Below are 18,057 nucleotides of genomic sequence, written 5' to 3' on the forward strand. Positions count from 1 at the left end.
AAAAAGTGAAATGTTTTTATAGATAATCATATCTTTTTCATGTATTTTGAAGTCAAAAGTATAAACCCTTTTTCCCTCACAGACGGAATACGCAAGGTTTGAGAATGGCCGATTTGTCTACCGAATAAACCGCTCCCCAATGTGTGAATATATGATCAACTTCATCCACAAGCTCAAACACTTACCAGAGAAATATATGATGAACAGTGTTTTGGAAAACTTCACAATTTTATTGGTAACTGTTTTGTCTCTTTCCTGTTTTGTCAGACTCAGCCATGAAGCTGCCAGGGAAGAGGGACCTGGGTGGGTCTGGGTCCCAGGGGGTCAGCCAGCAGCTGGATTCATGCATCCATAAGGCAAACTTGGTGTGGCTTAGGTTTGTGAAAGAGAAGGGCTCTCATCTGACTGGGCTTTCTAAGCTTGGCAGAACTGGAATTTGGGGAAGGAGGATAGAGGTAATAACACTAGATTCTCAATTCCGGTTGCACGTTAGAGAAACCTGAAGAATGTCTTTAAAATCCTGATGGCAGGACTGCATCCTAGATCAGTAAAATTAGGATCTCTGAGGATAGGACCCAGGCACGTAGTTTTCTAAAGTTCCCCGGGTTATCCCAGCAGTAGCTAAGTTGAAGTCTCAGCAGCCCAGTAGTATACAAACCATAAATGAGGCAAAAGCTGAGTCAGCAGGTTTGACCTTAAGGCATACCTACACTCATTTCAGGAAGGGTTTACAAGGCCTTATTATAAGTAGCATATATTAATATAGCAAAATGTAAACTCTCAGTACCCGGAGAAATATTAACTAGAATATAATGGCATAACCAGCAGCAGGAGAGCGGGAGAATGTTTATGGGCTGAAAAGTATGGTCAAAACTTAACAGGCAGCTAAAGAGCAAGGAAAAAACAGTAGTGCTCAAGGTCCATGATGGGAAAATTTCCCGGTTCCCTTGGGCAATGCTCTGTGTGGGTTTTTTTTTCCCCCAAATATTTAACTTTAAAACAATTTATTGTGGAGACTTCATTTGGTGACTTAGGAAGGTTAATAAGTACAATGTTCTCCTCAAAATACACCCATAAAATATGTAGTAATGAATTTCATAAGGCTCGTTTTTCAAAAAATAACATTCCTTGGTTAAACCAAAGGCAAAATGCCAAAACAAAATTCAGTGGAAGCAATTTTTGCTAAAAGGGGCAGCAGGACAATATTGTGGTCAAATATTCAGCCCTCTGAAGGCCTGCATTGTTATTCTTTGTTACCAGAATTTAGAATTAGAATACTTGAAGAGCAGGAATTCTGTACCTGGACACTTTGGATCCAATGGGACACTGTTTTTCAATCAGTGTGTATAAGTGTTAGTCACTCAGTTGTGTCTAACTCTTTATGATTCCATCGACCACAGCCTGTCAGACTCCTCTGTCCATGAAATTCTCCAGGCAAGAACACTGAAGTGGGTAGCCATTCCCTTCTCCAGGGCATTTTCCCAATCCAGGGATCAAATCCAGGTCTCATGCATTGCATACAGATTCTTTACCATCTGAGCCACCAGGAAAGCCCTGTAATGTACTGGTAAAAAAGAAAGAAAATAAAAGGCTGTCCCCTAGTTTCTCCCAAAACCCTGGCCTGTAGTTTTTGCCCATTTTTTATGATGTAAATATACCTTCCATGGGCACTTTGAAGCTACAGTGGCCATCTAGCTCATGAAATTCCTTAATATATAACAATAACATTCAAAGCTAGTAGGAACCAGTTCCTGTATACCACTGTAAAAATAAATAAATAAAAATTAAGAAATTTAAAACCTTCTGCCTATTGGATTTATCCAGGACACTTTAAAAAATTCGGGGGATTACCCTGGTGGTCCAATGTCTAAGGCTCCAGGCTCCCAATGCAGGGGGCCGAGGTTTGATCCCTGGTCAGGGAACTAGAACCCACATGCTGCAGCTAAGACCCCAGTGCAGCCAAATAAGTAAATATTTTTTAAAAAATTCTGAAGGAGGGAGCCGAGCATCGTGGTTTTTGTTTATTTTTACTGCTCCCCAGGTAGTTCTGGTGTGCAGCCAGGTTGAGACCCATTGCTATAAGGGATTGGTGAGTGAGCCACAGGGGGCCTCAGTTCACAGACACGTGATTATCGGCATACAGTAGGCAGACAGATGGTTTTGTATACTGTTTTCATTTATTCCAAGGAGAGAATCTCAGTGGATTCTCCTGTGTGTCCATGTTCCTCTGAAACTTGGAAGCTAGTAGTCTGGGAGAAAGTTTAAAAAACACATTCTTCACTAACTCTTCATTGTTATCCTTTTCCTTAATGATCTTCGGTGGAAATTGAGCAGTTCAAGGTTTAGGATGCTGGCAGGTACTTGGCTGTAGGTGCTTTTTCTTGTTACTTAAGGACATATGAATCACTTTAGTGCTCAGATGGGCAGAAAGTGAGTGTGGCATCCTTATGTGGATGTTAAATAACCTCAGAAGTTAACCAAAACTCCCTGAATGGATGGCCACCCTCCCTCTCCTGGAAGAGGTCTTAGCTGTTTCTTACAAACCGGTGAGACTATTTCAGCACATTAAGGAATATATGTCCTCAGTCCCTAAAACCCGACCTCAGACACAACCAGGGAATATATGACCTGGGAAAGTTGTGAGTATCTGTTACCCACAGAACCCATTAACTGTTATATTGGTAATGCCTCTTTGAAAACACGGCTTCCATCCAAAGAACTTACCAGGCAAAATTAATTTTAAAGCATATCAACTACATAAATCCCTTTGTTATAAAGAATTAGTAGCTCTTAATAAATATGTGCTAGGAATAATATTTTTCTGTAGAAAAATGAAATTAAGCCAGCACTCCTGGGTAATGAGGTCATCTCACTGATAAACAGCAGAGATCATACTTTCCAGTGCTTCCTTGGAGGAGGTGGGGTTAAGGACATAGCCAGGATGACAGCTGTTGGACATAGTTGCAGGTGTTTTACTAGGTCATTGAATACAAAACCGGAGAAGGCAATGGCAACTCACCCCAGTACTCTTGTCTGGAAAATCCCATGGACAGAGGAGCCTGGTGGGCTGCAGTCCATGGGGTCGCTAAGACTTGGACACGACTGAGCGACTTCATTTTCACTTTTAAGTTTCATGCATTGGAGAAGGAAATGGCCCCCCACTCCAGTGTTCTTGCCTGGAGAATCCCAGGGACGGGGGAGCCTGGTGGGCTGCCGTCTATGGGGTCGCACAGGGTTGGACACGACTGAAGTGACGCAGCAGCAGCAGAATACAAAACCTGTATGTCACCAAGACCAGTTCCAGGCCTTACTGACTTGTGGGCTAGTCTCTGGTTTCATCAGGATGACTGGAATTGAGGTGACCCTGTAGGTTCAGGGCCCTAATAATGGGGGGCAGGCCAAGGAAGACAGCACCTGAATTGTGGGCCAAGGATTCCAGTCATCTTTCGAGGTCATACTTTGACATACAGCTTGCTAGAAACATTTTTTTCTTTCCTCCTTCATCTCAAGCATGAAGTGTAAATAGGATATAGGATATATTCTTTCATAGAAAGTTTGCAAGAAGGTAAGCTAGATCACAGAAGTTCCAGGCACAATGCTGAATCTTTTGTAAATATATTATGAAATTCTCACTGCAGAACTGTGAGGTCATTTGTATTCTCATTTTATGGATAGAGGAATGTTAGGCCTCCCTGAGGTCCCAGAGCCAATGATAGACATAAATTAAGATTTGAATTGATAGAAAAGACACTTTGCAGTGTATGTCGTGGTCATGGAATGAGAAGACTTGCGTTTAGGACACAGCTCTACCTATCACCTTGGTTAAGTCAATTAAAATCTCCAGACTTCATTTTTCCTCCATTTACAAAGTGCTCAAGTCTTCCTCCTCCACTTTGTTGGTTATTGAGAGTGTTTTCATTTGTTCAGCTAAACATTGGAGAGGTTTACCAGCTGCTGGAATACAGTGCAAATAAAACACAGGAAACGTGGGCCCGGTGAGGGGAACGAGGCAGGTAAATAGTCAATGACCCTGCAAGGCCGTCATGGCCGCGGTACACTTGTGAAAGAGGAGTTGAATTGCCTGAGCAGGCACCTGTAGTTGAGTGAGGTAGGGAATTCTCAGCGATGTTAAAAGATGATGTTTAAGTTGACTTGATGGATAAGCAGATGTATTTTTCAGATTTACCAAGAAAAGGGTCATTTGATGGGTGCATGCTGACGTGTCAGGTACAGAGCTGTGGTGAACTGGGCAATCGGGGCAGGCACCCTGGAGTCTGGTCAAGCACAGGGGAGTCACCAGATGCATAACTCAGCTGTGGCGGATGGCTGGTAAAGGTCAGCGCATGGTGCCAAGAGGCGTGTAATGAGAGGTCAGGGAAGGCTTCTCTGAGCAACAAACAGCTGAGAGGTGTCTGCCGGATGGCTCGATAGGCAGAGAAGGTAGGAGAGAATACTGCGTGTAGGAGGAAATGCGGCTCTGGGAGGACTGGAAACGGAGCTGTGTGACTGGCCTAGGGAGAAAGAGGCGGGTGCTGGCCAGGTAGGACCAGCCAGACTGGGCCCTGTCTCTTCTCATGCTCATCCTTGTAGGATGAGAACAGGCTTTCTCTTCATCCTGAAGTTCAAAAGAGTCCATTCAGTTTTTAAGCAGGAGGGTGGTGGTGTCAGATTTATCTCCCTTTCAAGGTTATGGTGACTGCTGTGTGCAGATGGAACTGGTGCCCAGCAAGGCTAACTCCTGGTAGGGGAGTCCAGATCAGGTTTGCTGGTACCTTGGGTTGTGGCAGTGGAAAAGGGAGATGGATTCAAGAACTCTTGAGGAGGTAAAAGCAGCAGAACATGACATTGGTTTGGATGTGGGGATGAGGAAGAGAGCAATTTCAGTCATGAAAGACTTGCATACTTGGAGTATTTGATCTGTAAGGGAAGTGGCAGGGAGTGAGACAAGAAAAGCAGGTGGATGTTAGTATTGAAAAAACTTCATTACCCAGAAAAAGTAGAAGATTCATCACTGTATCCATTCATTTATTTAGAGCAGCATGGCATAACAGGTAAGAAAAAGGTCTTCAGAGTAGAAGATCTGGGTTTTTTGTTGACATTGAAAGAGATAGTGAAGGTCGCTTAATGGTGTCATCCCACTCTTTGCGACCCCATGGACTATGCAGTCCAGGGAATTCTCCAGGCCAGAATCCTGGAGTGGGTAGCCTTTCCCTTCTCCAGGGGATCTTCCCGACCCAGAGTTCAAACCCAGGTCTCCCACATTGCAGGTGGATTCTTTACCGGCTGAGCCACAAGGGAAGCTCAAGAATACTGGAGTGGGTAGCCTCTCCCTTCTCCAGCGGATCTTCCCGACCCAGGAATAGAACTGGAGTCTCCTGTATTGCAGGCAGATTCTTTACCAACTGAGCTAGGAAGGAAGCCCGTTGTTGACATTAGTACAACCTTAAACAAATTAACCCCAAGCATCTTCCCTTGTCAAACAGAGGTGAAATGACATCTGCTGTTGGAGTTGGAATATTACATGAGATTCTTCCTGCAAAGTGTTTAATACCGAGGAGATGCAGAGTAAACAGTCAACAGATAGTGGCTATTATTCTGTGAATTTCCATCCATTCAGCAAATACAGTAGATCCTTGAACTGCATGGGTTTGAACGGCATGACTGTTCTTTTGCTCAGCGCTTTCTTCACTGAATCCAGGCACTACATGTTAATGTAGTGGTGAGTTAAGTCACTCACAGAGCTGTCTCCCATTGACTATTGTGGAACAAAATTTAGTAAAGATTTAGGGATAAGATAGGAAACAGTTCGTAGAATAAATGACTGTCCTATGGGACAGAATTAAAGAAAATTCTCTATGTTGTTAAAAAAAAAAAAAGTCACACACCTCCCCCCTCAAAAAATCTCACACTAATTCTTGTGGTATCTTCTTAGGCTCAGATTACGAGTGAGACCCCATCTGTAAGGTCTTTCTTACATATGGTAACTAAACTTAGATAGAATTTAAGTTGGACCCTTAGTATCCTGACTTTGTGCAGGAGGGGGCAGAGTGAGGCTGAATAGATCTCTAATAATCCACTTTTTGAACTTTAGACTCTGTATTCGTCTCTGAGTAAGCCATCTCATCATGGCACAGGCGGAATATTTTTATTCATGTGGTGTTTGATATAGATATTTTTGTGTGTGTATGTATATATGTATATTACTTTAAAAAAATTTTATTGAAGTGTAGTTGATTTATAATGTGTTAATTTCCGCTATACAGCAAAGTGGTTCAGTTATACATACATATATGTACATATATGTATACTTTTTCACAATCTTTTCCATTTACACTTTTATTTTTTTAACAGGTGGTAACAAACAGGGATACGCAAGAAACGCTCCTGTGCATGGCCTGTGTATTTGAAGTTTCAAATAGTGAACATGGAGCACAGCATCATATTTACAGGCTTGTAAAGGACTAACCGTGGTTATTTATATATATAGATATCTGTATATACACACACATATGTGCGCACACACACACACTCTCTCCATGATTGAGCGACTGACTGTAAACCTCACCATGCAGGGGTGCTGCCCTGGCCTTGAGGTCACCCCGATTTTTCTAAATCCTGTTTGAAGTCATTTTTTCATGTGTTCATGCTCATTGTAGCTGTGAAGTTCTGGTACAGTTGTAAAAAGAGAAGTCGAGTTGTTTCTGTGTTACTCAGATCCACAGCCCACAATTCCTCGGAAAGGTGAACCTTAAGAACCCAAGTCTCTGTCTGCAGAGACCTATTTCTCATTGTGGTAGAAGAAAAATTGAGACAGAGCGTTTGCCATTGGACATTTACAGCCTTTATACAAATGTATTTAGTGTGTTTTTTTTTCCAACATAAAATTCTTGTTTTAAGATACAAGTAAAATTAATCTTTAAATATAAATGTAAATTAGTACACAAAACTAAGAATCTTTAGACTTATCTTTGTAACTAATTAGGGTGGAAGTTATGAAAGAATGTAATTCACTAAATTATTTTTTAAATGAAACTTTTCTTTCTTTTTGAAACCAAATGTTAAAATATAGCCTTAAGAAATACTTGGTAGAAATATCCTAATGAGACAAATTTGTACTTTTTTCCTCAAGGTTAAAACTAATCTCCTAATCCATTAAACTCTTGAAACAGGTATTACAGAGGAAGAAAACTTCACCCCTTATCCTTAACATATATAGTATATTTAAAAAATATAAAATTGTATTGTACTAATGTGATGATTATTTAATGAAAAAAAAAAAGATGGCTCTTTTTGCAATAAGTAGATAAATACTGAAAATCTAAGCTTACAATGTTTATAGTCTTGTGTGTGCAGTTATATTTTATATGGACAACCAAATTTTTTTATTAAGATGAGTAAATATTTGAACCACTGAAATTTAATAACAAAAATTCAAAATTGGCATGAATACTGCACTGTGAGCTGCAAATTATAGAAAACCCTGTGGCTGGGAGAAATTTCATCAAACCAAACTTGTAAAAGGCTCATCAGTTTTAGGATTTCTGCTCCCCAGAAAATCACAAGCATACTCACCAGCCTGTGGATAAATTATTTCTGGTGATCCAGCATGCATATTAACCTGTTGTAACTATGTGTGTATGTGTGTGTGTGTACATACAGACATATACATATGTAGTTATTCAACGCTTATTTATTGAACATCTGTTCAGTGTCACTCAGTCTGCCAGGTGCTGATACACGTATTTCTCAATCTGTGTCCGTAGATTTTGGTGTATCCTCTAAGGACACCCATTTTCTTGGCATCTCTCAATAAGTCACAATACTTACTTGACTGAGGCTGAAGAGGCTCGGCTATCTATCTCTGACCTTTCCAAAAAGGTTCATTTGGGACATTTTCTTCCCAAGAGAGATTCAGCTTTCCAACCCATATATTCCAAAGCATTGTCCAGGCAGAGTTGGTTTGGTGTGGTCACATGTCTTGTTACTTCCATACATTGGGAAGGGGACAGGGCATACTCCCTACCTTCCTGGAGGAAATTGACTTATTGACAATTGTCGGGAATGTTAACACTACAGAACATGAAATGTCTTGCAAGTTGTAAAGCATGTCAAGACTTTTACATCAAGCCACAAAAGTATAAAAAGCTTTGTACTGTCACATTCAAGTAACCTACACACCCTCTTCCCTATTCCCCGCAACCAACTGTGACCCTGCTTATATATTGGCTAGTATCTGAGGTCAGGAGCATAAGGGTGTGGCTGGTTTGTGGAAACAGAATGCTGAACCAAGCCTAACCGCACCCAAACCCATGACCCTGGTCCCTGGGAAGACCAGAGGAAAAAGTGCAGAATTTTCCCCTTTTGGAATGCACATCCCTTACGTCAGCCAGCAGGATGGTGTGCATCTTCCCTCCATAAACAGACTACAGTTTGTTCCCTGATTCCAAGTGGGCCTTTGAAGAGTGGACCCAGCGGCCCACCCTTCCGTCTGGTTTTCAGCCCACGTGTTAAGCTTCTCCCTTGGTCATCATACTTATGATTTCTGTTGGTCACCCCTCTTACAGGTGCTTCTTTTGCTCCCATCTCCTGCATCTTACTGAAGATTACCCCAGTCTTCTCAGGACCTAGGGGTGCAAGTGATCTTAGGTGGCCATCCCAGAACTTCAGGGGAAGAGGTATTTGGTTCACATTCTCTCCTGGGGATGGGACTCTTCCATGCTGCCAGGAGGGCTCTTAGGATTTACTTTTTTCAAAGCACAAATAGACCAAGACCCAAAAACACCAGCCAGAGATTAGTTCTGTTTACTGAACAGTAGATCATACCCTGGCTTCCCAAGGTCAGGTTGGGCCCTCTGATGCTTGTCCTCTTCCTCCAGATGCCTTTGTAGTTGCATTTGGGGTCTCCATGGATGACCTTGAGGGTTACTTTTTGCTCTTAAAAAAAGTTTGCTTCTTGTTTTGTTCTAAAGATTTCTCCAGGGCAGGTAGTTTCCCTGTCTTAACCACTGGTCCATTTCTCTGTTTCTTCTAAATTAGACCCTGGGATTAGATTGTGTGACAACATCTAATCCAAGTCTGATTTTTGGTCTTTGACCATTCATGGTAGAGTCTTATTCATTTGTCAAGCTTTCTGAACCATAAAGAAGCCTTTCCAAAACTCTGTCCTCGTGGCTCTCTTCTGGGTGCTCCATCTCCTGGTTGACCCTCCACTCCCAGGACTGATTCAGGGACATCTTGTGCTTTCACTGGAGAGTTTGGAGGCCACTTTCAACAGCCTGAATAGGAAGAAACTAAAGAACTGAGCTTTGGTCTCTTGGCATTCATTTCCCATCTTAGCAAGAGACCTAAGTAAAGTCAAGGCTTTTTCAAAACATGTCCTAGAATCCCAGAATGTCTAAGCTACCCTAGACCAGGGTTTCTCAACGCTTTCTAGACACTGCTGACATTTGGACCAGATAATTCTTTGTGGTGCAGGGCCGTCCTGTGCCTTGTAGGAGGTTTAGCAGCATCCCTGGCCTCTGCCCACTAGACACACCCTTTCCCCATTTGTCACAACCCCAAGTATCTCCAGACATTGCCAAATGTCCCATGGGCCACAGAATTGCCCCTGCTTGAAAAGCACTGCCCTACATCCACAGGTCACAAATGCCATACTTGACATCTTCCTTTTCCTTCCATTTTATCCTGAGAAAGCTTCTCTCCTGGGAGCCTTGTTTCAGGCCATCAAGAGACAGGTAGGAATATTACTCAAATGACATTGTGTCCATGTTTCTTCCTGTTTCAGAGCTTCTACTTCACAATGGAGTCGCTCAGCTACAAGTATTCTTTCCTTCCTCCCTGGGGAAATCGGGGACAACTAGTTACCAACATCCCTGTGATCAACTCACACTGCTTAAAGAGCATTTCTAATTTGCTCTTGATTCCTTTTTTCGTCTGGTTAAAAAATGCCACCCATTTTCATTATTTCTCATAAGGTTATTGTTCTCATTATCAGACCTTTGATCATTTCAGTAAATTTCTTCTGGCCTTCTACTTTTAGCATTAGACTTAATGTTTTTTGTAGAATTTATAGAAACTTCTGGAACACTTCATCTTTAAGGATGGAGGAGAGAAGGACTCGTTTTGTAAGGGGACTGCTGGAGTTATTCTTTAGTAAGCTATAGGAGAGCACAGTCTACAGGCATACCTCGGAGGTAGCACAGGCTTGATTCCATAGAACCACAAAAAAGCAAACGTCACAGTAAAATGAGTCACACAGTGCATGTGAAAGTTATGTTTACGCTATATTGTAGTCTATTAAATGTGCAATAGTATTATGGCTAAAAAAAAATCAATGCATATACCTTAGTTAAGATATTGCTGGAAAATGCCATAACAATGACAATAGTAACTTAAAGATCATAGATCACCATTAAAAATATGAAAACAATGAAAAAGTTGGAATATTGTGAAAATTATCAAAACATGACACCGACACAAAGTGAGCAAATGCTGTTGGAAAAATGATGCTAGCAAACTCATTTAATACAAACCTTCAATTTGTAAAAACCGCAGTATTTATGAAACGTGAGAAAACGAGGTATGCCCATGACCTCCTCCAGTCTGTAGATGAGAGAGCTGAGACCCGGAGGAGACATGACTTGTCCAAAGTCACGTGCTGGTCAGTGACAGCTGGCTAGGAAGGCTCTAGGACTCTTGCCACTTGATCCTTGGCCTTTTGGTGGGGGTTGTTCCTCTTTGGTGCTCAATGAGGAAGAGAGGGAGAGGAAGACCCTTCTCCTGCCAGAGCAAGAGCATCCCCTGGGGTTGATGCTGCTTCTTCCTTGAGGATCTTGTTGGGGAGGCATCCACCAGCAGATAGGAAAGCTGATGAGCCTTTTCCTTATCCCGAGGACAGTTCACCTGCCACAGGCTTTGAATCAAATCTTTCTTCACAAAACATCCCAACAGCAAAGTCCCACTCTCAGACCAGCCAAAAAAAAAAAACCAGCCCCCACGCCCAGAACTTGGTGTTACAGACCCAAGTCTTCTCTTTAGGTCTCAACACTCTAGCGGCTGTTGCAGTTTGTTTTTGTACAAACGTAAATTATTTAAATCACACAAGATGACAGTCAACTTTTCAAACCAGGTACCGATCACTTGTATGATTTTTGTCTATGCTCTGGTACACTACTCCTGTTCTAACGAAGGGTAGAACCCATTTTGTGTGTTGGTGTTCACACCTGTGACATTAAGAGGATACGTCTGCATTGCTTCTTCCTTCTGTTGATGTTTCTGTGGCGAAACCCTGCACATGTCATTTCTGAAAAGCCTTAAATCTTCGCGATGTTGCATGTAGGGTTTGCAGTGCAGAAGGCTGCCTCAGAACTGTGAGCCCTTTTGTAAGCTGGAAGCATTTCTCTTACTATTGTTACTTTTGTAGGAAGTTTTCAATTCAGAGCTGCCAAAGCGTTCAGTAAGCAGTGCCTTAGTGATACTTAGTCGTGCCGCCAGCCTTTTCTCACGCCAGTTCTCTCTGTCCCTTTGCTAACCGGCCCAGTATTTAAAACAGAATAAGCAATTGTTGTTTTCAATTTTGTTTTTCGTAAGCCCATTTTTCTCCATATCTATAGGAAACTGACTTCTTGGTCTGAAATCCAAAATGAACAGAAGTCAGTTCATTGACCACACCGTCCAATGTCTATACCAAAACGGAAGGTCTTGCAACGTCATAGTTTACTATGAAAAGCAAATTGTACACTTTCAATGTTGCCTTTTAAATCCACGACCAAAAACTTAGCTATTTGTGAACCTTCTGCACTCTAGCATGAAAGTGCCTTTGGTTTGAGATTCCAGCTTAGAAAAGTGCTGCCATAATCATGATAATTTGTAGAGACCAAAAATATTCTGAGATCACCGTAATGCCTTTGGTTTACCGGGATGAATAACCAACGACAGGCCTCTGTTCACAAGAGCACGACGCAGACCCCGCCTGCTGTGCATCGTACGCTGTAGGGGAGCACCCCCACCACTCCCAGCCCTGGAGCCCACGGCAGCAGGAGGCTCCCCAGAAACTGGTGTGTTTGTGTGCCAGGACCCAGTGCGCCATCCCTGCCCGTCGCCCAGCCCTGCGTCCGCCCAAGGGGACTTGCACACAAGCCGCAGGCCGTCAGCCAGTGGACAGGTGTGACCTTCTCCATACGCTTGTGCTCAGCCTGTAGAGCCTGCCCTTCCACTCAGATGCCAGCGCGCACTTCTCCGGTTTACGCAGTGATACCGTTTTGAAAGTTGGAAGCCTCAAACTGAGATGACAGTGCAGAACAAAAAATGGTTTAGGGTCATCACAATTGACGTGTTCTTCTTAGGGCGAAAATGTTGACTCTGAGTGTTGTCTGAATGTGCTATGAGAAACTCCCAAAGAGTACCACTCACAATTCGGAATTTTCAAAGAATGTTCCAGCCCTCTAAAGGGCAACTCTTTTAGAGTTCGTGTTGGCTTTTATCAAAACTTTGTGTAAATTGGGAAAACTGATAGAGGGGAGGAAGAGGAGTGAAAAGGACAAGAAGGCAAAAACACCAGCCAAATAAAAGCCAGGACAAAAAAAAAGATTGTTCTTTACCAATATAGACTTTACAATGACATTAGAATCGTTGAAAGTTAGCCTCTGAATGCGTATGATCCGTCTGTTTCTACCTGGTGTCTTTAAGAATACCCTCTTTGGGCTCTCTGAAACTTCAGGAGTGATTTCTATCCACACCAAGTTGTGAGTACTCATAGAAGTTTATACAATGAAAAAAAAAAATGTCAAATGAAAAGGAAAATTGCTCAACACAAGTTATAGTTAGCTGCTTGAATTCAGCCCCTCCCTGCTATGTCAAGACTACACCACAACTTGGAAGAAATTAATCAAATATTTGTTTTCCTGTTTCCCTCTTCAACTGTTACTGTGCTTTCTTTGGCAATAGTTTTTTCTCATTAACTCATTGCTTATATTGTTAAGAGTGAAGGTTTGTGTTTAAAATGTATTGCATTGCAAAGGATAGTTTCACTGAAGTCATGCACCATTAAATAAGATGAAATATTTGTATTTATTGTCCTACTTCCTAAGCTGTTAACTTGTTTTATTCTGTGAATTTGCATTGAGTCTGTCATATGCCCCACTCCATCATTTTAATATTTGAAATGGCATTTATTTTCCCTCTGTTCATCATTAAGTAGGGTCAGATTCCAAAAGATTCCACCTCTCTCAGGCTGGCTGTCTTTTGTCTGACTTCCATTGTGAAATTTTCTTGTTCCCCTTTTTCTTAAGAGAGGCTGACAGAATCTAGGTATATATCAGTTGGAAACCAGTCTCTGGTTTTCTCTGTCCCTCCCTTCCTTTCTTCTTTCTCTTTTCCTTTTTGCCTCAGTCCTTTTCTGTTTCACTGTGTAAATTAGATATGAACTGCACTTCTTAAAAAAAAAAAATCTCCCTGTTACCTCCTTGAAAGAGTCACTTCCGTAGGCCTTTTTCAGTAGGCTCATGACTGCAGATAAGGAAGAAAAAAAAAGTAAAAACAAAAACTACGTGCCTAAAAATGACAAAAAAAAAAAAAGTTTTGTAACATTTAAAAAAGAAACCTGAATAGCCTTTAATTCTTATTAATATGCTTAAATTTTATGTAAATTGGTTTTTGCCACGTGTGTTTGTTCACATTCTCAATGATGTAATGGGATTCTCACAGTCTGTGTCTTTGTGTCACGTGTATAAAATGGGCTTGTGATGTAAGCGTTTCATCTGCTCAGTGGTTCCTTTAATATTGTACTGCTGCTGGGAGTGGGCCGAGGAGTCTGCCTTTGGGCAGTAAGCTTCCTCTTGGATAGATTGGAGAGATGGGGGGTGGGGGGTGCAAATTCTCACATATGTTTTCTTAACCTATTTGCAGAAGCTTTCAAAAGGCATTTGGTTAAACCTCTTGGCAGTACAGTATTCTTGTATTTGTTAATGTCTGTGTTTAGGTACTGGTACCTTTTTGTTTAAAAATGTTCTAAGTGTTGGCTTTAAAGTGAATTTATCTTTAGTATGATAGTTATATGAAAATTATAGGGTTTGTGTGCAGAGAATTTTTTTATAAAGTGCTTTGTAAAAAAAAAAAATGTATTCTAGCTTTCGCGGTACATATGTGTGATAACTGTAATATCCATGACAGTTAAGTGCAATTATTTCATCACTCTAAAAATGCTATTTTTGTGTCAGTTCCTGCAGGTGTTTTCATGTCTTTGCAAAGTGACACATTTTGATGCCTTCTTGATAAAGTGGTAGACATTTTGTAGCTTTATAGAAACTTTGTATTCATACGGTATCAATGAAAAATAAAGAAAATGAAAGTGTGGGTCACCTTTTTTATCTGCAGAAATGTATGTTGTTGAAAATGAAAAGGTGTTTTATGTGTTATGGGTGAATGTATGAAGGACAGAGTAAAGGAGGTTAAAATAGTGATCTTTTCATGGTGTCCGCTAAACTCAGCGTAGTAATTGGAGCATGAGTGTTAATGTCTATCAGGATTTCTTTCTGTGTTTCTTTTTTTAAATTGATGTGTAGTTGATTTACATTGTTGTTTTAGTTTCAAGTGTGAGCAAAGTGATTCAGTTATACATGCACACATATCATTTTTTCATATTCTTTTCCCCTTTAGGTTATTACAAAATACTGAGTATAGTTCCCGTTAACAAGGTTTCTTAAAAATATCCATGGGTCAGTTAATCTGTCTGCCTGCTTGCTTACCTCTCTTTAGTAGTGTGTTATTAAAATTGTTAACGCGCCTTGCTCAATGCATGCCTGGAGCCAGGTGTAGAACAGTGGATGTGAGAAAGAGGTAAATAAAGGGTGGTGGGTGCCTGCATGGGGCGAGCTGAGCTGTAACCCTTGCCTGGTCCTCCGGTGTGTGCAGCACACAGACATGCAACAAAGCCTTGGGTTCACTAAGTTTACTGCATGCTGGGCGCTGTGCAGTGTGTGATTCTCACAACAGTCCTGATGACAGTGATGTTATCTCACACATACGCACACACATGCATGCGCGCGCACACACACACACACAGCCGATGCTCAGGAAGGGTCGTGACTGGTGAGTGGTGAAGCCTTCAATAGATCACCCTGGCTTTGACTCTTGGCCCTTGCCTTTTGGCTCTCTGAGGCTCCATGGAAGCCACTCAAGGCTCAGGAGCAGAAATCTGGGGCTCGGGGGGCTTCCTTAAACAACAGTAGCCTTGGGTTTCTGATAGCAGGACCCAATATACCCTGGGATCCTTCAGTTTGACCAAGACCTCAGGTGGTCTTGCTTCTCCCCGTTTCTTTGAAATCTGAGATGCAGCCTGCCTCAAATCCGAAGGCAGTGTGCAAGTGGAAACAGAGAAAAATATTGGGTTCCATTTTCTTTGAAAGAGGCATGTGTTTAGCAAGCTACCATTCGAGAGAAGGCTGTTGTCCAGCGAGCTATCCAGGGCAGGCAAATCCCAGGGTGTTTTGCTGAAGCCCTGTTATATGCCAGTTCCCTTCACACTCACGACATCCTTTAACCCACATCCTCTTGAGTAAAAGAATCATTTCCAATTTTCCAATAAGGAAATGGGAGCCCAGAGAAGCTAATCCTTGTTAAAATCATAAAAGCTAGCAAGTGGCAAGAATTTAGAAGTGGAAAACCCTCCTCCCTTGCAGTCCTGGCTCTGGTGCAGGCTGTGTGGCACTTTGGCCCTGCACTTCCTCTAAAATAAGATGCTTTAGCACATCAACAACATCCCTGTTAGTGCCTGCAGTTCCAGTTAACTTGAGTTCAGAGAAAATAGTGGCATGCTAGGGAAACTAACATCAGTGAGGAGAGACTGAAGACACACAAGGGAGAGTAAATAAGGCTTCTTGTAAGATCGAGAATCAAGAGATGTCCCTGGGAACCCCGATCATTTCTTCCTGCCTTACAACTGACGGAGGGCTCTCATTAGCATGGCTACTGCCTATTGACGGCTAAATTACCTGCTGTGGAGAAGTCATCAGTGAGCAACTGAAATAATTCCAACTCAAAAAGCACAAGTGTTGTGTAAGCTTGTGAAGCCTTAGAGTTTTTTTAGTTGCCTTTGAAGATACTTCTGTTTAATGCCGCATATGTCAATTTTATCTAGGTGGTTGTAACTAGCAAAGAGTCAGGCTGCTAGAAGCAATTACTGGAAGTGATGAGATGAGATGGGGAGGCAAACACTTCATCTTGGGAAGCATCTGTTTCAAATGAGGCCTTAACGTGGTCTCCAGGCAGAGGGATTGGACTGCTAGGCTAGAAGGTTTCGAGAAATCTGAGGTTCAGAGCTCTCAGTGTTTCCACCCAGATGTTCCCACTCCACGTTTCAGTGCCCCACTCCTTATCTATTTGGGCCTGACAGGAAACTTGTGAGAGCTGCAAATTCAGCTTTGTTTGTAATTTCTGGCTCGATTGTTAGCACAGTCTGTCCTTCAACTGCCTGAGCTAAAGATCTCTCTAAATGCTGCCAGGGAGATCTTTTATGCCATGCCCTGAGTTGAGCCTGGCATTTTCTTCCTCTTTGCACCAATTGCAGTTAGCAACAACCAACACATTAATACCACCAACCAACCATAATTAATGCCACCCATCACTCTAGCATGCTAGAGATTGTGTAAGGTGGGGCATCCCCTTCCTTGTGGAAGCAATGCCAGTTTATGATAGATGCCTAGTCGTTCAGTCGTGTCTGACTCTTTGTGACCCCATGGACTGTAGCTTGCCAGGCTCCTCTGTTCATGGAATTCTCCAGGCAATCTCGAGATTACTGGAGTGGGTTGCCATGCCCTTCTCCAGGGGATCTTCCCAACCCAGGGATTGAACCCAAGTCTCCCGAAATGCTCAGTCAGTATGAGGGGGCTTCCCTTAAACTCAGTTGGTAAAGAATGCCTGCAATGCAGGAAACTCGGGTTCGATTCCTGGGTCAGGAAAATCCCCTGCAGAAGGAAATGGCAATCCGCTCCAGTATTCTTGCCTGGAGAATCCCGTAGACAGAGGAGTTTAGTAAGCTACAGTCCATGGGGTCGCAAGAGTTGGACACGACTTAGCAATGAAAACACCACTCCCACAAAGCAGGTGGATTTGTTACCAACTGAGCCACCAGGGAAGCCTGTGACAGCTGACAGTCTTAGTAACTCTGCTGCTGCATCATCCCAGCTGGCCAACTGTCTTAGTTTAGGTTCCCCCGGAAGCAGAACCTGAAAAAAAGACTGGAGGGCAAACAGTTTATTTGGGAATCTTAATAAAGATGTTACTTCATGTGATGAAAGGTTAATTCACCAGGAAGATGAAATACTTGTAAATTGGTATGCTGTTAATAGGGCTTGCCTTCTGGGTCAGTGGTAAAAGATTCTGCCTGCCAATGTAGAAGACATAGGAGACATCAGTTCGATCCCTGGGTTGGGAAGATCCCCTGGAGGAGGAAATGGCAATCCACTCCAGTCTTCTTGTCAGGAGAATCTAATGGACAGAGGAGCCTAGCAGACTACAGTCCATAGGGTGATGAAGAGTCAGATATGACTGAGCAACTGAACGCACACACACACGCTCTTAATAAAACTTCCTTAACTCTCAAGGAGTGGAGAACTGCAAGGAAAAATACAAAAGTATGCATCTCTTTAAGTAGGGTGGAACAAGCAGGTAAATTCCAGGAAATATGTAGGGAAAAATCAAAGTATTGATTATATGTGTACTCTGTCTCCCCAAATTGTCATTTGTATTTTTTCAGCCACATAGAATGGTATGAAAACCATGTATTTGCCAATTTAGCAAGTCTCAGTATATTCCAAAGTATTGTTATAATAACACACAATATTCTCTGACCTCAAAGTAGTTAAGGTAGAATCAATTTAAAAAGAATTTTTAGAAAAGCTCTCATATATTTGGGAATTAGTAAGCATTTCTAATTAACCCATGAGAAAGATCACAGAAATTAAATATTGAAAACTGTATGTTAAAGAAATACAACTTACTAAAATATGTGGAATGCAGCCAAAGCAGTGTTTACTAGACTAACGTGGAGAATAGTCCATA

At 42.0% G+C, this 18,057-nt stretch overlaps 1 protein-coding gene across 9 annotated transcripts in view; it reads left to right on the forward strand.

The window, feature by feature from the left end:
• Positions 1-14,350, forward strand: part of TEAD1 (TEA domain transcription factor 1) — a 267,742-nt gene extending 253,392 nt beyond the window's left edge. For all 9 annotated transcript variants that reach the window (XM_065945232.1, XM_065945229.1, XM_065945225.1 and 6 more), the window contains 2 exons: positions 83-235; positions 6,352-14,350. In XM_065945232.1, the coding sequence (XP_065801304.1) occupies positions 83-235; positions 6,352-6,465 (267 nt within the window). In that variant the 3' untranslated portion in view covers positions 6,466-14,350. The remainder of the gene's footprint in view (positions 1-82; positions 236-6,351) is intronic.
• The last annotated feature ends 3,707 nt before the right edge of the window (positions 14,351-18,057 follow it).

Source organism: Muntiacus reevesi, chromosome 9 (assembly GCF_963930625.1).
Source record: "Muntiacus reevesi chromosome 9, mMunRee1.1, whole genome shotgun sequence".
Taxonomy (NCBI): domain Eukaryota; kingdom Metazoa; phylum Chordata; class Mammalia; order Artiodactyla; family Cervidae; genus Muntiacus; species Muntiacus reevesi.